The sequence below is a fragment of the Callorhinchus milii genome, unplaced genomic scaffold, assembly GCF_018977255.1.
Source record: "Callorhinchus milii isolate IMCB2004 unplaced genomic scaffold, IMCB_Cmil_1.0 Scaffold1, whole genome shotgun sequence".
Taxonomy (NCBI): Eukaryota; Metazoa; Chordata; class Chondrichthyes; order Chimaeriformes; family Callorhinchidae; genus Callorhinchus; species Callorhinchus milii.
Window position 1 is genome coordinate 118,970,105 of NW_024704742.1, and position 19,932 is coordinate 118,990,036.

The window sequence follows — 19,932 nt, forward strand, 5'->3', positions numbered from 1 at the left end:
CACTGTATATATTGTGGGTGAAAAAAATCAAGTTCTTTTTAATATTTTTTGCATTAAAGATGAATTAATTCCCACAATTTTCTTTTCTAGTTTACAAGTAGTTTCTGCTAGCACTCCACAACTTGGTTTAATGACAATATTGCACATTTATAAATCACTGATTAGAATGTAAATATTTTTTCTTCTCACAAAATCTTTTTGGTACTTATACCACAAAGACCACATTAACATTATCAACAATAACAGGACATCCTCCCGATGTGAAAGGCGCTCTATAAATGTAATTTTGTTGTTGTTGCTGAATCTGATGTTTTCTTTATTTCATTTGCTTTGCAAAGCTTTTCTCCCTCATCCTTGTCCTGACCAAGTACACAGCAGGTGACTTGAGAGGTAATTGTTATAAGGGGGCTGTGGATGATCCATGACACAGTGTCAAAGCAACTCAGTTGTATTGCAAACACAATTTAAAGTATTTAAACACAACATATACAAGAGGAGAAAAGGTCATCTTCGTTTTTGAAGCATTTATTGAAAAAATACAGATGCACCATTATTCACAAGTATACAATCAATACTTTAAATCCACTGTACTTTGTACATAGTAGTTCAGTTCTTGTGTGTTACAATATGTAACTGCAATATTAGGTTTCTCACATATCGGTTCCATTTCGATCTATTTTCAGCAGCAATCATTGGAAGAGTTAGAAAATTAACCTCTTAGCCAGGCCACCTAAAACATGAAGTGGATAACATTTACATCTGACTGTTAGTCAAAATTGATTATAAATACAGGCCTATATTGTATCTACATTTTTATTATTTGGAGACTAGCTATAATGGAACCCAACTGACTTTTTTCCTATACAATCCTTTGTTCCAAGAAACTGCAAGAAGCAAATGGAAAGCTTTTTACAAATCAATCTTATTTGCTCTTATTCTGAAGTCCATGAATGCTGGAGTCAAGAAGAACACAGGAGGGAGGAGGTCTCTGTGAAACAGAATGCATCCATCCCTCCATCTGGAGAACACATTCTTCAAATGACCCTGTTGACTCAGTGAAACAGATTTTCATGTCACAGGCTATTAAGTGCCATTTGACAATTTCCACATTAGTTTTCTTTCTCTTCCATTTTAGATGGTCTCCAAACCATGACATACTGGGTTGATGACATTGGGGAAATGTTTTATCTGACCTCAGAAGCTAGTGGAGGAAAAATCTTTCATTTATATTAAACAGATGCAGACTTCCAAAGCTGGCAAGCACATCCACTCTTCCTTTGGGATAAAGTAGATTTTTTAAAAAATTGAACTTTATCTCAATCTTATCCTGGAGCTAGGAATACTAATGTACAGCCCATTAGTTATGCATGCCTAGATTTTCAGTTTGACAGACAAACTGAGTTAAAAAATCTTATTTTGGAGAAATCTAGCTCCATACAAATAAGTACTTGAAGACCAAAGGCAGCTGGGACGGGCTTTCAATCAGCCATGCATACTTTTCATCCTTCAGACCTCTCCTCACACAAGGGCGTCAAGCTTAGAAAGATTCTTTACTGTTAAAAATAGAACACTTGGGTTATGAATCCTGGAAGCAGCACACATTTCCCTTCAGGTTCTTTGGATGAAGTCACTTTTTCTTTTTAAATCTAAAGATAAATTCTGCTTCAATGATAGCTTGGCTCCTTTTAAACATATAGTAACTGGAGAGAGACTCTACAGAAAACAATCAATTATTTGAAATGGTTCCCTGAGATACAGCAATTTTTAAATGTCACAACTTTTTCTCCCACAGGCTGAATCTAATAATAATCCTTGCATTTGATATTGTGCCTTATCACAATGTGGAAACAAAGCATCAAAGCATTTCACAGGAATTTTACTGTGAAGTATAGTGTCTATTTTGTAAGCGATCACTGTAGCCAATTTGCACATAGTAATGTCTCACAAACAGCTAAGCAGTCAATGATCTGAAGGATTGTTGGCCATAACAATACAGAGCCATTTTACTAATACACATATGGACCCCACTGGGGAAAAATCTATGGGAAAGAGCAAAGGGAAGACTGCATCTAGCTCTACTATATGTGAATTGAAAGACTTATCCCAGTTATCAGCCTCTTGCTGTCTGTGCATTAAAAAATACATTGTCCTGATCAAAATTTGCTAACTCAGCACAGATCAGAGATTAAACCTGTGATCTCTGTATTCATAAAGTGATACATTTACCCATTGAGCCATCAGGAATTGGTTTAACAACGTAAAACCAACGTAAAACCTGCTTGGCTCGCGCCTGCGCCTCAGCACCTCACGCTCTGGCAACATGAACCTTCATGGTTGCACACTATAACTCACCAAGCCAGTCAGGAACCCCGGTGTCTTGTTCAACCCTCAACTGCCTTTTCTCCCCCACATTCAAGCCATGACCTGCTCTGCCTTCCCTCACCTCCGTAACATCACCCGACTCCGCCACTACCTCATCCCTCAGGACACTGAAACTCTTGTTCATAGCTTCGTCGCCTCCAGGCTCAACTATACAAATGCCCTGCTTGTCGGCATTCCCAACTCCTCCTCCACAGACTGCAGATAATCCAGAACTCTGCAGCCCGTGTCCTCTCCCGCACCAAACTCCATGACCCCATCTCCCCCATTCTCGCCCGAATCCATTGGCTCCCTATCCTTCAGAGGATCCAGTTCAAGATCCTGGTCCTCACATACAAAGCCCTTCATGGCCTCACCGCACCCTACCTCTGCGACCTCCTAACCCCCTACCAACCCGCCCGTTCACTCCTCTCAGCCGGCTCCGGCCTGCTCCTTCGTCCCCCGACCCACCCGCCCCACCATTGGCAGGAGAGCCTTCATCCACTCTGCCCCAAGCTGTGGAATTCTATTCCCCAGTCACTCCGCCTCTCCCCCCCCTTAGCCTCCTTCAAGTCCTGCCTCAAGACTCTCCTCTTCGATCATGCCATCGGCCATTGCCCTTCCCCTCCCCTCTCTTACCCCCCTTACCCCAGCTCGGGTCTGAAATGCTGTACCCTGACCAGCGCCTTGAGACGTCCTCCCAACGTGAAAGGTGTTATACAAATGTAATCTTGTTGTGGTTGTTGTTGTAAGGTCCGTAAATTACATATATTTGATTATGTGTATCCCTTATTATTCTCGATAAAGTTTATATTAATCCTCCCCAAACACACACTGCCAAGTGCTCTGGCACGTTATCTTGCATGAGGGGTGCTATATAAATGCGAGTTGTTGTTGTACTGAATTGTGAATTTAAATAAACTTGCTCAAGTATAAATCTGTGGTCCATGTTCACAAACTTCGTAACCTATATCTTCCCATTTACCTTTATTATAACGTCATTGTGTTACTAGGTTTATTGGGGATGCCAAATCATTTAGAATGATGGATCTCACAATTGGTAAAAATATGGGCTTCAACCCACAACCTTCTTCTTCTTCACACTCAGAGACAAGATTACCAGCAACTGGAAACGAGAAGGAAAGCACTAATGGGACAGTTGTTTAGCACCCTCTTCTTTGTGGTGGATATCAGGAGTATTGATGGCTACCTACACACATCTCTGTACTTTCCTAGAAAGTAACAATGAGAAAAATTGATACTTGGAAAAATATAAGACAGAGAGGTCGGAAAGCATACCTGTCTCTGTATTTTCAGTTCGCTTCCTCTTGATAGCTGCTTTAACATCTTGTTCTTTCAAGGTTTCTGTTGGTGCATTGGGTCGGGGTAACTGGGGTCCTGGGGTTGGTCCTGGTCGGTTACTAAAGTACCTATTCTTCAGTGCCTTAAAAGACAATTTTACATTATATTGAGAGAAGCAACTGTGTGGTCAGTAAGACCCCAAGAAAATAAGAGAAAAGATTGCTCAGCACATCAAAATGACCATGTAGAACTTGGTAGGCTCTCCCCGACTCCCTTAATCTCCTGAGAGATGACTACATACAGGTCAAACCTCTAAGAAGAGAAACTGAAATTCCACCCAATATCCATCTCACCTTATTTCTATGCTATTCAACAAATGACATTAGTATAGTTACAGGACTGGAATATTGCTTCATACGAACGATTTAGTACTTCTTTCTTATAGATGCTCTTACAATTTAGACTTGGTGAACTAAATCAACAGCGATTCTCAGACTTAAAACATTCAAAATTTCTCATTGTCCAACAATTCATTTTCTAGATCTTCTAGACTGTAAACTCAGCGCCTTGGGACATCCTCCCGACGCGAAAGGCGCTCTATAAATGGAATCTTGTTATTGTTGTTGTTGACTCTTCAGCCTTTTTTCCTCCAAAAGCCCATAGGATTTTAAAACGCAAGTTTGGCATCAACCTAACCTGATCTCTCCCCTACCACTCAGCAGGATCCAGTCTGCTCCAAGTCCCCTGCTCTGCCCACCCGACAATCAGCAATCGGGCCGTCAGCCGTGTTGCCTCCACTCTTTGGAATTCCATCCCACAGACCCTTCACCTTGCAACCTCCCTTTCCTCCTTCAAGGCATGTCTCAAGACTTTGATCGCGCCTTTGGTCACCCTCCTACCACTACCCCTCCTGATCCTGACCTCCAGCATCTTAGGATGTCCTCCTGACGTGAAAGACACTATACACATATAATTTGTTGTTGTTGTTATTATATTGCACCTTCTCTTACTCTTTGCAACTTTATTAGGACAATAGTCTTTATTAGACTTCACATAGGCTACAAACAAATGCAGAGATTGTGGGTACCTGTGAGGCGGTGATGCGTGTGCTGGGATTAAATGTAAATAAGTCCTGTAGTATTTCCAGCAGGTCATCCCCTGCTGCACTGAATATATGCTCAAGTGGTGTTCCAGGAAAACTTTTAAATGATACATAATCTGGCAGGTTAGTCATACTCTGCAAACACAGATCGAACAATGCAAAAGAGTCAATATTGTGGGGGAGGAAATTATGCAGATGTAACATGTGGTTTTTTCAATGATTTAACTCATTTAACTAAGTAACAATTCTGGTACATAATGAAGAGATTTATTTAGGTTCAATGTGTAACTAAGATTGTTTTTGTGCTTAGAGTCCTAGAAAACATTTCAGTTCAATTTTTTTTCTGATCATTAGGTCTAAGGGACCTGAGATCTCCATCTTGATCTAGAAAAAAATTGTTTTGTTTCTGGGTGAATGCAGATTTCACTTCCCTTCCCCAGATCAAAACTAGAAAACAGAAATGAAACCAAACAGATTAAGCTAATGAAGCAGCTACAATTTGAAATGTTAAAAGTGGTCACCAAAGATGTTCAAGCTGATCAATCTGCAAGATGGGAGACACCGTTTTGTAGGAGAGGGTTACCATCTAGTGGCTGCTTAGTGTTAAACACTAAAGGCTGCGAATTCTCTCTTTTCTTATTATTCACACCAGTGATAGTAATTGCATAGATGAATTTGCACCTTTTCAAGCCACATGAATTGCTTGAAAAGGTGCAAATTCACCTCTAGTATTGGGGAATCCACCAATATCACTAGAGTATGTACGCCTTCAAAGTGTTGGATTAATACATATTTTAAAAATCACCTGAGATTTAGCACTTCACCAGAGAATTATGAATACAGTAATCTGGTTATGAAACTCATCAATCACTGTAAGTGTCATATTGAGACAATTATTTTACATCCACGTCCTCGTCCTATAATAATGATTTGGTTTAAAATACGGCTTTCGTACTCTAAAGGGAATACCATGTACGAAAAAGTTCAACTCACAGGCCAAAGATCCTCTGTTGGGGTACCCAAAGCTTCAAATATTTTTGTCAGCTGGTCTAGATCTGAATCTCCAGGTAAAAATGGAGTCTGTTTGAACAGTACAAATTACAAATAGTTAGACATGAAGAGCTATTTTTCTTCTTTTTCTCAAGCTATTTATTTACAAAATGGACAATGATTAAATGAAAAAGCAATTAGTTCCCAAAAGAATGCTCTCAAAACCATTGTGTACAATAAATTGAACATTTGTATTCATAGATGAAACCTGTAAGAAGTCACATGAAGTAGCCCAATGTATTGCATCACACACTCCGTTCCCTCACACACACTTTGTCCCTTTATCTCAATTGACAGCGGCTTCTACACAGCAAGGAAAATATAATGGAAACGAGCTACCATTGGCCATTCGCTACATATCCTAGTAACTAGCTCAATGGTTACTTTGATCATCTATCTATTCTTAGCCAACAAACTGATTACAACAATTTGCACTTATATGGTGTCCTTCAGGTGGGATACGATTCAGAGCGCTTCACAAGCACAGAAAAGCCATTGCCATACTATCAAATAAGCCCAATATTCCTATTCATTTCCATGCTTCAGTTGCTGAAGATAAAACCTAACAGATCAGTGTTGGGTGTTAGAACAAGGGTTCCCAAACGGGGTCCGCAGACTCCTGGGGGGCTGGGAGACGCACTGGAAGTCCAGAGGCTACAGAAGCCCAGTTGGACTATGGAATCCTGCACAGCCTGAGGAGAAGATGTGAAAAGTGCATTCCTATGGTTCCAGTGCAAGGTATTTCAGAGCAGCTTTGGAGAGGTTGTGAAGAGAGGGAGGCCTCACTGCTCTGCAGGAAGCCTGTGCAGCCTGAGTCCCTGTGGGGGCGTCCTCAGTCAGGATACTTAATGTCCTGGGGGGCCCTGAGCCCAGAAAGTTAGGGAGTCCCTGTTAGAACACTCCTCTTCTACTTCTTGAACTCTGGTCTTACTCCAGCTCATACAAATTGATAATTTATTATCGAGGGTCTAAGATCTAGGATAAAGAAAGCAAGCAGATCCAAGCTCCCATCAAAACTGGTACCAATTCAGCAAAACACACTTAGAAATGCCTATAAGGGAAGAAAAAGTTGGGACGGACAGTTGAGTTCTTTTCAGAGGAGCCATTAGTGCATATGGAAGAATTCAGAACACCTACATCAGATTTCGCTACTTACCCTAAGAAGCAATTCTGCTAAAATACATCCAACTGCCCACATGTCTACTCCAACACCGTACATCCTGGCTCCAAACAGCAGCTCTGGTGATCTGTACCATCTGAAATAAATACCCTACAATTTACATTTCAAACAAACCTAGTCCCCAAATTTGCTAAATAATTTACCATGCCTTCAGCTCCCCTCTCGACTCTCTACCCCCTCCTCGCTCCCTCCCTTCCCTCCCCTCACCCTGACCATTTCCCCCCTGCTCAGGTCCCGACCCAACTGTCCAGCGCCTTGGGACGTCCTTCCGACGTGAAAGGCGCTCTATAAATGCAATCTTGTTGTTGTTGTACTAACAAATATCTCTGGATAATTTTATGATAAAATTCTTGCAATCTCAATAATGTGTATGAGGCTTATTTTAAAAAACAAAAAAAACTCTATAATTGAAGGAATTAAGATGGGAGTTATACTAAACTCACTAATTTGTGACTTAATCCAGCTTTTCCATCGCAACGCAGTTATTCACTAAAGCTTTGTCAGTGGCTGTAAATTGTAACCAATATCTTTTTTGATGGCCTTGCTCAGGAATGTTGGAACATGATGTTCCATGGAATAATTTCCCACATGCTGAAAAACATGTGAGCAGTTACCAGACCACAATCATTCCCTAAGAAGAGGAATAAAACAATAGGGCCAACAGATCCTTTTTAATCTGAGAAATTAATTTCTTTGATGAAATCTGGAGTAGCACTGTCTCTAACAGCATACCTATATGACTGAATCCCAGCTTGGTTAATATCCTACAGCCAGGCATGAAAGCCAACACATACAAATAGAGCAGCAAGGCTGCCTAATGCCATAGGTGTAAGACCAGAAGGCTGTACTGGTGAAATGCAAAATGAAAACGTCAAAAAATGGTTTCCTTGAATAGGCAAGCTTGAGAGTTTCAGCTTTAGTACTGTTTTAGGGATTGTTTACCAAAAGATGAATAACTTGAGAGCTAAGCACCAATGGTATGTGGATTGTTTGATCACAGTTTACATTTTCAAACTGCAGAAAATGTCATAATTAAATAGAAAAGTGGATACAATTCATATAGATAGCACCAGGTCAAACTTTCACATCTTGGTTTGGAAACTTGTTTCACTTAAATTACATTATCGCACACAATTTGATTTGGAGTTGTCCAGCATTGTATTACCTTGTGATGTGTACATACTCTATATTGTATGACCTTGTTACTACCTGGTGTGTACATACACTATATTGTATTACCTTATAATATGATATACTCTATATTGTGTTACCTTGTTACTACCTGATGTGTATAGACTCGATTGGGGCTTCCGAAGGACTTGGCCAATCCAAAATCTGCAAGTTTAAGAATTCCATTCTCATCTATTAACAAGTTGTTGGGTTTCAGATCCTGAAGAATGCATTGAAATACATGTTTTTATTCAAATACAACAAAAGGTAGTGAACATATTAATTTGACAAGTCAGACAAAACCAGGATACAATTTTATTTACTGCAAACATATCATTGCAGAACCAATCTTGAAAGCTAGACCGCTTTTGCCAAGCTAGAAAGAACGTTAGTACGAGGAACAAAAGGCAAAGTACTGCAGATGCTGGAAATCTGGTGTAAACACAGAAGTCGCTGGGAACACGTAGCAGGTTAGGCAGCATCTATGAAGAGAGGAAAATTAGTTAACATTTCAGGTCTATGACCTTTCGTCAGAACGAAAGATCTTTCTGCCAAAAGGTCATAAACATGAAATGTTAACTCATTTTCCTCTCTCCATGGACGCTGCCTGACTTGCTGCGTGCTCCCAGTGACTTCTGTGTTTACATTAGTACAAGGAAGATTATCCCCACATTGTAGTACATTCCTTTAATAAAATAAGTATACAAATTTCAAGTACCACAGATTGACTAAATGTAATATATTCATATAAACCACAACCAAAGGCTACTGCATCCATCGTTTTAATGAGGCAGATACATCGGGATTATCTTCAGCAAAGATTCCCTTGCAATGTGCACAGAAACAGCAAAGCTCAAAATGTTTGGACTCTTCTTACAACTCACCTGTCCACCTTCCGGCTTTTACACAGCATAGATTTGCTGAGAGAACTGCCTGACTTAAATTTCCTTGTGGGTTGGTATTTTGTAAAGACCAGATAAAACAGATCATAACGCCTTCTTTGACCTACCACCTCACATGATCTTGTTGCACCATGCCAGTACACTTACCTTATTAACATTAATGGATGCAGGGTTGGCCCTCCTTAAAACTCCCAAATGAGAAAGGTGAAGAGAAAAACCCATAACAAACACACTCCAGAAAGGACTATCCTACAGGTACGTACATTAGCCATACATTTTAGTTACCCTTAAAAATGCTGAATTCAAAGAGAATATTATTTTAACAATTTGAGTGGGGGAGAGGGAAAGAAAGATAATCATTCTCATCATGATGTACCACATATGCACCCTAACATTTTCAATGAACACTTACCCTATGCAAAATCCAGTGTATGTGAAGATATTCTAGACCCTGAAGTGTCATCAACATATATGCTTTTATGTTAGCAGGTGACAGCACAAGGCTGGTATCTTTTATTATTACCTGTATTTATTAAAAGAAATCAAACAATTTAATATCACAAGGTACAACAATGCTATGTCTGAAATATTGTAACAGTCCAGGTTCTGCTAAGCTTACCTCTAAATCTGTTTCCATAAAGTCAAACACGAGGCTGATGTTGGATTTATGGCCAAATGCATCAAGAAGCTAATGGGGGAAAAAAAAACATTGAAAATGTTACACCTCCCCTTTCTTCCTGGCTCGGTGTCAAACTACACCTGTGTTCAGCACTCTGAGACGCTGCCCACCCATGTGAAGGGCACTAAATAAACACTATATATTTGTTCCCATTTCTAATGGATGTCATGTCTCCAAAAGATATACTACATGGATTTCTTTATATCCTTGCCCATTAACTGGAGTGCTGTAGCTCAGTGGTTAGAGCACTCGCCTCACAAGTGAGAGGACCTGGGTTTGATTCCCAGCAGGGTGAAACGTTGGGCAAGTTTCCTTACTCCACACGCCTCCATTTACATAACAATATGTAGGAACCCGGTTGTTAGTTGATTGGTGGATCACTTATCCGGGGGTAATGAAACCTTCAAAAAAAAATAATAATAATTCGGTCACTCAATCCACAGCTGTTTGTGGGAACAAGTGAGGTTCTGTGAGATAAGTGGAGTCCTGTGAATAAGTGGAGTCCTGTAGCTCAGTGGTTAGAGCACTCGCTTTGCAAGCGAGAGACCTGAGTTCAATTCCAGGCAAGTTTCCTTACTCCACACGCCTAATAATAATAATCCCTCCAAAACCAAAAACAATAATAAACTCGCCTCACAAGTGAGAGACTGGGATCGATTCCCGGTAGGGCGAAATGTTGGGCAAGTTTTCTTACTCAACATGCCTCTGTTTACCTAGCAGTAAGTAGGAACCCAGTTGTTAGTCAGTTGGCGGATCGCTTTTCCGGGGATAATAATTCCTTCAAATAATAATAAATCGGTCACTTCAATCCACGACTGTTTGTGAGACACTGTTGTGTGCAACTGACTGCCGCATTTCGCTCACAAAATACAAAGTCAATTCTCTTTACAGTATATTCTGTGAAGCACTTTGAGACATCTAGAAGAGATGATAAGGTGCTATATCAAATGCAAGGATTATTATTATCTCAGTTTATTATGTATTCATAGAAACCATAGCACAGAAGGTCATTCAGCCCAACCTGGCCATGCTGATGTCAGTTCCTTCTCTGGCACTAAATACAGTGAATCCTCATTATATCCCCATTATCCCAATCCACATTATAGAAGGGCACTTTAGAGGGGGTTGACTGCGCGTGCACGCAACCAGCTTGTATGCAGGGAACACGTCGTCTGGTCCCATTGCTAAAAGACAAAATGGTCGATATACGGGTCAACGGTCTTTGCAACATCACTTCCTGTTTTTTTTGCTCATGTTCAAAGTGGGAAGTGATGTCAGTGATGACCCAGAAATTTGAAATCTTTAACCAACAAAAAGAAATGTGTTCAATTATTATACCCTGCCAGCATTATCAATAGCTTTGTGATGTCCTCCTGATATGAAAGGCGCTCTATAAATGTAAACTGTTTTTATAGTTGTACTGTACTTACTCCTATAATATTTGGGTGGCTCAGTTCTTGTAGTAACTTGATTTCTCTCAGGGCTGTTCTATTAATACCTACAACACAAATAATTACGAGTTAGAACTATTGTAACTAGCCCAGCAGTTCCTATATTGTCACCAACATTTTCAATTCATTGCATTTTTTTTTGAAAAGTGTGCAATTTGAATTAATAAAAGCGGAGTACATACAAAAATAATTATGCAACACACAATCAATGCCAAATCATTCATTGTTGATACTAATGGCCAATATACAGAAATATCATACTTCTCAGATATAACTGTTTCAAAGGTACCTACATTTGACTACAAAATACTCAGTCATGAAACTTTACAGTAAATCCCATGAAGCGTGTCTCAACATACAATATCAAATGCAAGGATAATCATTATTACAAAGATCATATGCAGCTAATATTTTCATCTGCAATGCTCAATAAATTAACTGGGAATTTATCCAAAAGTATTTGAAATGCAATCACAACTGTATGACAATTTATATTTTTCTGTGTTGAAACTAAATAAAACATGCCTTTTCTCACACAGAAAATACTTTTGCAATGGATTGTGCAGCAATCATTAAGAGAGGTTGATGTTTCCCGGGATTACACTCATTTTTGACATCATCTAATGTACTCTGTAAACTGCCTCTTCTTCTACACTAAGCCAAGTGGAATGTTGGATTGGTCTGCGAGTAAGGCACAATTATCCTGTAGACTCACAAGAATGGTTTCATCACATCAATACATAACGCTTAGTTTGATATTCATTTCATGTTTTTGTCCATTCTAAAAGATTCAGAATTAATTTATACACTCCTTTAACTCACCATCTTTAGCTTCTGATCTGTGACCAACCTTAATCTAAAAAGAAAGAAAACAGAGGATTAGGAAATGAAATGAATCTAAGTGAAATTAAGTATATTTAAATTGACAATTCACAAGGAAATTAGATGTCTTTTGATGCCTACATTATATTTATTAATTAACTGCATCATATTCAATCAGAATACTACTGATACCATCTGCAACTTGTCGAACTATGAAAATAATCTGATGGCTAAAACTGTGTTCTGCAAATTTCAGCAGGCTTCCTAAAATGTTTCCCACTTCAAATACCCATTTAAATATGAGCTCTAATGTACTTTCCTTTGGGATCTGATAGCATTCTTGTCTTCTTGGGTCTCTCAGTATATCATGTGATAAAATTTTCCCTTGTACAAGGTAAATGTTGAAGGTGAATCATAAAATTAGTTCAGTTCATTGTAGAACTAAAGAAACTAAGCCACCGTTCTTGCTTATAATTCTCCAAAGTTCAGATCCCTATATTATATTAAACAAGACAATATGAATCCACAGTCAATTCACTGCACACATATTCTGTGAAGCGCTTTGAGACATCTCGAAGACGTGATGAGGCACTATGTCAAACGCAAGGATTATTATTATGGTCAGACCTCCACCTTCTGAGTGCTTCACAGGATTTACTGTGTCCTACAGGCAGTCTGTCAACAACAACAACTTGGATTTATATAGCACCCTCCATGCCGGACGGTGTCTCAGAGCGCTTCACAGTAACGTATCCCGGGGCCGAGCCAGGGGGAAGGAGAGGAAGGTGACCAAAGGTGCGGTCGAAAAGAAAGGTCTTCAGCCGAGACCTGAAAATAGGAAGAGAGGGGGCGAGGCAAAGGGAGTGAGGAAGGGAGTTCCAGAGCCTCGGGGCATAGTGGCTGATGTTAGTTGTCCTGGAATCGCGGGTGGAGGCAGAGAGATAGAGTTGGGTGTCATCCACGTACATGTGGAAGTTGACCCCATGTCTACGGATGATGTCGCCAGGGGGAGCAAGTAGAGATTGAAGAGGAGGGAACCGAGGACAGAGACCTGAGGAACACCAAACAAGACTATGCAGGGATTGGAAGAGAAACCATTGGTGGAGACAAATTGGAGATGGTGTGAGAGATAAGAGCTGAACCATTCAAGGACAGAACCTTGAAGGTTGAGGTGAGAGGAGATGCGGTGGAGGAGGATGGATTGGTCCACGGTATTGAAGGCAGCAGAGAGGTTGAGGAGGACAAGGAGGCAGCGGGAGCCCTGGTCACAGATGGACAGGATGTCGTTCGTCACCTTGACCAGAAAAGTTTCTGTGCTGCTCACAGCACGGAAACCCGATTGGAGGGTACTGCAAATGTAGCACTGAATTTATGGCAATAACATTGTGAATTTGCAAAGTATGGAAACATAACACTCCTTGTGGCAGACCTTCTCCACAGCTATGAAACATAACTTTCAGATAATTCAGATAAATGATCATATGCTAAGCATTTATTTACAATTAGATTTAAAACCTAAGTCATTAGTAAGTCTAAGGACTGTGACGTTTGACATCTCATCACTGTGAGGTGTACCTCAAATTTTAATCTTCACTTTTTTAAGTAATTAATCGAGGTGAAAAATATGCTTACCTTCTTTATGGCAACAATGTTGTTTGTGATCTTGTCTTTTGCCTTATACACAGTAGCAAACTACAAATTGAAAACAACATTACTGTTTTTCATAGGAAAAAAACAATATTCATATTGAGCACTGCTAAAAGCATCTATAATAAACTGTTTAGGATACCAGTGGTAGAAATTTCAATTGGGTCTAGATTTACTATATTAACATAGAATTTGAGTGCATACTGATTTCCTACAAATTCTTTTAAGCCTGAAGCTTTTTCTCACCCAACTTGTATACACGTTTTCCAGAAGGGGATACTGAATTCAACAGTTTGCTAAATTCTTAAATGCTAAATAGATTAAAGCTAGACCAAGTTGAATTTCTCCCCACTTGTGCAAGTTTTTAAAGACAAAGGGACAATATTGTTTCCAGTGTAACAGTCCCTTACAAATTTATGCTGGATACTGAAGAAAAAACCTTGTATCCACTCCTCTTTGGAAATTACCAAATCATGCTTGGTTTATAATAAGAAGAATCCTTGCATTTCATATAGAGCTTTTCACGTCCTCTTGACATCTCAAAGTGCCTCACAGAATATTTTGTAAAGTTAATTGACTGTATATTTGTGGGAGTAATGCAGCAGCCAATTGTGCACAGTATTGTCCCACAAACAGTTGTGGATTGAGTGACCAAATTATTATTGTTTTTTTAAGGATTATAATCCCCAAACGACTAACAACCGGGTTCCTACTTACTGCTCGGTAAACAGAGGCGTGTGGAGTGAGGAAACTTGCCAAACATTTCGCCCCGCCAGGAATAGAATCCAGGTCTCTCGCTTGCGAGGCAAATGCTCTAACCACTGAGCTACAGGACTACACATTTTCAAGACACCAAAATCTTCTGGTATTTCACCCAATGTTCTTCTGGATGAGCTTACATTATACACACACACACACACACATGGATTCATTGGGGTAGGGGGTGGGGGAGGTACTGATGCAGCCAAGTCTGATGCTGCCTTTACCCAAGAGCCTCACACACACACTTGTCAGCAGCGGCCATGAGCAGTAATGATGCAGCAATATTTCTCCTCACCAGCTGAGAGTTACTGAGAGACCAACAGTATCGTACAACACCAGAACCATTTGGGGGGAGGAGGAGGTGTTAGAGACAGGGAGGGGGGGGGGGGGGAGCTTTCCTTCCCCCTCTCACTAACACACAGTCACATCTGTTAAAGGGTCTGAACTGAACCTGAAACCGGCCTCCAACTCCATGTCAAAAGCCTCGCAGCCCGACTGCCCCCCGCCCTCTCCCTCACCCTCTCCCTGCCCGGCCCCCGGGGGGCGGCCGCGAGCCCTCACCTGACCCTCTCCCAGGAAATCCAGCTTCTCGTACCGCTTGGCCCTGGAGCGCACATTCCCGGCCATCACTGCCGGCCGCCAGGCAACCAGCGGCGCCGCTTCCGCTCAGCGTCACTTCCTGTCCCCCCCCCGCGGAGTCACGTGGCGAACCCAGCCCCGCCCCTAGCAACCGTCTCCTTCACCAGACTCTCCCCTAGCAACCGTCACCTTCACCAGACTCTCCCCTAGCAACCGTCACCTTCACCAGACTCTCCCCTAGCAACCGTCTCCTTCACCAGACTCTCCCCTAGCAACCGTCACCTTCACCAGACTCTCCCCTAGCAACCGTCACCTTCACCAGACTCTCCCCTAGCAACCGTCCTTCACCAGACTCTCCCTAGCAACCGTCTCCTTCACTAAACTCTCCCCTAGCAACCGTCACCTTCACTAAACTCTCCCTAGCAACCGTCACCTTCACTAAACTCTCCGCTACCAACCATCACCAACCTCTCCCTAGCAACCGTCACCTTCACTAAACTCTCCCTAGCAACCGTCACCTTCACTAAACTCTCCCTAGCAACCGTCACCTTCACTAAACTCTCCCTAGCAACCGTCACCTTCACTAAACTCTCCCTAGCAACCGTCACCTTCACTAAACTCTCCCTAGCAACCGTCACCTTCACTAAACTCTCCGCTACCAACCATCACCTTCACTAAACTCTCCCCTAGCAACCGTCACCTTCACTAGACTCTCCCCTAGCAACCATCACCTTCACTAGACTCTCCCCTAGCAACCATCACCTTCACTAACCCCCCCCCCACTGCAACTGTCACCTTCACTAAACTCTCCCCTAGCAACCATCACCTTCACTAGACTCTCCCCTACCAATCATCACCAACCTCCCCCCTAGCAACCGTCACCTTCACTAAACTCTCCCCTAGCAACCGTCACCTTCACTAAACTCTCCCCTAGCAACCGTCACCTTCACTAAACTCTCCGCTACCAACCATCACCAACCTCCCCCCTAGCAACCGTCACCTTCACTAAACTCTCCCTAGCAACCGTCACCTTCACTAAACTCTCCCTTAGCAACAGAGGAGTGGTCATCATGAAGTGGTTTGATTGTGAAGTTTTCTTGAAGTCAATGTGTTCAGATACGGAGCCAGTGGACTCTGGCGAGGATTTTGCTCACAAAATATACATTTTACAGTATATCCTGTGAGGAGCTTCGAGACACCACCATTGATGGTCGGTCATTTCTGCCAGTCTGCCCCCACCCTCTGGAACTCCATCCCCCAGTCCCTCCACCTCAACCCTCCCTTGCTCCTTAAAGACCCGTCTCAAGGCACTCTTATTCGACCATGCCTTCGGTTATCCTCCTTCCCCCCCTGCCCTCCCCAATCCCTGACCACCAGCTCGTCTCTGAAACACTGAGTGTCCAGTGCCTTGGGAGATTCTCCCGATGTGAAAGGTGCGATACAAATGTAATTTTGTTGTTCATAGAATTATACAGCATAGAAGGAGGTCATTCGGCCCATCATGTCTGTGCCGGCTCCTTTAAAAGAGCTCTCCAGATAAAGCCCACACCCCCGCTCTCTCCCCATAATCCTGCAAACTTGTCCTCCCCAAATAATTATCTGCTTCTCTCTTAAAAGTTATTATCGAATCAGCTTCCACCGCCCTTTCGGGCAATGCATTCCAGATCCGAACAACTCGCTGTGTGAAAAAATTTCGCCTCACCTCCTCACCTCCTCTCTGTTTCCTTTAACAACTATTTTACCGACCCATCCGCCATTGGAAATAGTTTTGCCTTGTTCACCCTATCAAATCAGGATAGTGTCTCAGAGCACTTAACAGTGGCGGAGCCTGACTCCGAGCCGGGGGTTGGGGTGGGGGAGAGGTGGCGGTAAGCACAGTCAAAGAGGAAAGTTTTCAGATGGGACTTGAAAGAGGGTAGAGAAGGGGCAAGGTGGAAGGATTGAGGGAGAGCGTTCCAGAGTTTTGGGGCATAGTGGCTGAAAGTGCAACCTCCATGGTGGGGCGGAGGGTGCGAGGGATGAGCAGGACGCTGGTGCCAGTCGAGCGGAGGTGCCGTGTGGTGGATTGAAGAGTGAGGAGGTCAGAGAGGTAGAGGGGTACCAGAGAGTGAAGGGATTTGAATAAATGTGAGGATCTTGAAGTTGATCCGTTCGGTGATGGGGAGCCAGTGGGGCCTGGCCAGAACTGGTGAGATGTGGGTATGGAGTTTGGTCTAGGGGCAGAGTTCTGAATGAGCTGAATCTTTTGAATAGTGGAGCTGGGGAGACCGGCGAGGAGTGCGTTTGAGTAATGCAGGCAGGAGGTGTCAAATGAATGCTCAAGGGTTTCGGCTGCATTTGGCTGCAATCCCTACATTTAATAATAATAATAATCCTTGCATTTGATATGGTGCCTTATCAGGTTTTTGAGACGCCTCAAAGCACTTCTAACAAAAAACACAAATGGACTTAAAATAGCTATAAATCATTCATTTTGGACCTACTCCCTTATGTTTTATTAATTTGTACATCTAAAAATATTTTTTTCATTATGTTAAATATTCATAAAAGAATTCTGGGCTCATTTTTTTTGCCCCTTCTGTCTTTAGTACTGTAACCAGGGGGAATTCACAAGAAACTGCTTGCAAAGTGTCTACTGGTGTGATTATATAAATAAGTATTATGAGATGCATGTGTTCCCTGGTGAGATTCAACCTGTTCCTGTGTGTTAGGAGCTGCTTGATCCACTTGATATGTGGATGAAAATTTGTAATTGCTGTGCAGAATCATGAGCGTGAACCCACAATTGACACCCACAGCTTGATGATGTATTTCCTCAACCCCCACAATTCTTGAATCGAGGAATCACATAACACACAAAAAAAATCAACGGATGTCTTGTCCTTTTAAGTACTTCTGGTTTCTACCACTTCAGCATCATATCCAAAAGCTCCAATAACATTTTAAACTCCAGATTATTTTTCTGTTCTTATCACTGTATTGTTGGCTTCATTTGTATCTTTTGTTAAAAAAAATTCACACATGAAAAAATAAATATATAAATCAAATTTGGCAATGTTAACAAGACACAATTGCAAGGTATATTTTTATATATCAGGAGTCCTTACATGGGAAAAAATATGAAATGTTACAAAACCTTACTGTAGCATGTCCATTCAGGAGAAAGAAAATTGATGGAAAACACCTAAAAGACAAACGATGGCGTTCCAAATGCAATATGCTCATTTTTGTTTCTTACTTTGAATCAAAAAGCCTCATGCATTGTTGAGACAAGTGGACATATGGGAGGATAAAATATACTGTTTGCTTTTAAATTAAAACATTCATTATTTTTACGCGTTTCAGTGATGTTGGTTAAAACATATTCCGGTTTCTTGTCCGATGGTAGGGCGGGGGACCTGGAGCAGGCTCCCTACTGAACGGAGGGAGCGGACAGGTTGATAGGGGGTCAGCAGGTCAGAGATGTAGGAGGGGGTGAGGCCGTGGAGGGTCTTGAAAGCGAGGATGAGATTTTTGAATTCTATCCTCTGAGAGATGGGGAGCCAGTGGAGCCTGGTGAGGGTAGGGCTGATGGGATCACGGAGCCTGGTGCGGGAGAGGACACGAGCTGCAGAGTTCTGGATGATCTGCAGCTTGTGGAGGGAAGAGTTGGAAGAGACCGACAAGGAGGGAGTTTCCATTGTCGAGCCTTGAAGTGACGAATGCGTGTATGAGGGTTCCGGCGGCATTACAGGTGAGGCAGCGGCAGAATTGGGCAATGTTGCGGAGGTGGGGGAAGGCAGAGTGGCTAATGGCACACATATGGGGGAGAACAACAACAACAAGATTCCATCTATAGAGCGCCTTTCACGTCTGGAGGACGTCCCAAGGCGCTGAAAGGACAGTTGAAGGTCGAACAAGACGCCCAGATTCCTGACTGGCTTGGTGAGGTGGAGTGTGAATCCGTGGATGCTGATGCTGCCGGTGCCTGAGGTGCGGAGGTGCTGGCACGAGCCAATCAGGAGAGCCTCAGTCTTGTTAACATTCAGCTGTAGAAAGTTGGCTCTCATCCAGGACTTGATGTCAGACGTCAGTTGTCCTGGAATTGAAGATGGAGGCAGAGAGCCAGAGTTGAGACTCTATCAAATGCACTCTATCAAATGCAAGGGTGATTAATATTATTATTACTTCTTGGCCTTTTCGCTCAGATCAGATATTCAGGACTATAACCAGAAAATTGATTGACTTAATCGAGTTGGGAGAACAGATATGGGACTGCACTGTCTTTTGTTAGTTTGAAGCCCGGGTTTCGGTGTTTGAGAGTGTGGGTTTCCTCGATACTGGTTACCTTTGGGGCAACTCACATTCCATTTTGCCCACAAAATACACGGTAAATTTACTTTACAATATATTTTGTGAAGTGTTTGAGACGTCTCAATGATGTGATAAGGCGCGATTTCAAATATAAGGATTATTATTATTAAAACGGAATGTAATTTGGATAATTCTTCACGAGAGAAGGGGCAACCTAGCTCACCGCATAACTAATAGCAATCCTTGCGTTTGATAAAGCGCCTTATCATGTCTTCAAGACGTCTCAAGGCGCTTCATAGAATATACTGTAAAGTGAAATGATTATATTTGGTCGGCAAAAAGTGGCAGCCAATTGCGCACAGCAGTGTCCCCAAACAGTCGTGGGTTGAGTGACCAAATTATTATTTAAAAAAAAAATGTTTTGAAGGGATCATTACCCCCGGAAAAGCATAAAGCATTCTGCCAATCAACTAACAACTGGGTTCCTACTTACTGCTAGGAAAACAGTAAGGAGTAAGGAAAGTTGTCCAAGGGCTCATCCTGGCCAGGAAGCCAACACAACAACAACAAGATTCCATTTATTGAGCGCCTTTCACGTCGGGAGGACCTCTCGCTCACGAGGCGAGTGCTCTAAC

The 19,932-nt window shown here is 42.0% G+C and overlaps 1 protein-coding gene across 3 annotated transcripts; it reads right to left on the bottom strand.

Annotated features, from left to right (window-relative positions):
- Window positions 1-509: 509 nt before the first annotated feature.
- cdk7 (cyclin-dependent kinase 7) lies at window positions 510-15,149 on the bottom strand. 3 transcript variants are annotated; one of them, XM_007892092.2, is made up of 12 exons: window positions 14,987-15,147; window positions 13,649-13,708; window positions 12,017-12,050; window positions 11,174-11,241; window positions 9,684-9,752; window positions 9,477-9,587; window positions 8,264-8,382; window positions 6,969-7,068; window positions 5,756-5,842; window positions 4,748-4,897; window positions 3,658-3,802; window positions 510-730 (listed from the first exon to the last, which is right to left on the bottom strand). In XM_007892092.2, the coding sequence occupies exons 1-12, from the start codon at window positions 15,050-15,052 to the stop codon at window positions 702-704; spliced, it is 1,038 nt and encodes a 345-aa protein (XP_007890283.1). In that variant the 5' UTR covers window positions 15,053-15,147; the 3' UTR covers window positions 510-701. The 3 variants fall into 3 exon arrangements, with proteins under 3 accessions (XP_007890283.1, XP_042190829.1, XP_042190823.1); XM_042334895.1 differs by having other exon boundaries at window positions 15,021-15,145; XM_042334889.1 differs by lacking the exon at window positions 4,748-4,897 and having other exon boundaries at window positions 14,987-15,149.
- Window positions 15,150-19,932: the final 4,783 nt, after the last annotated feature.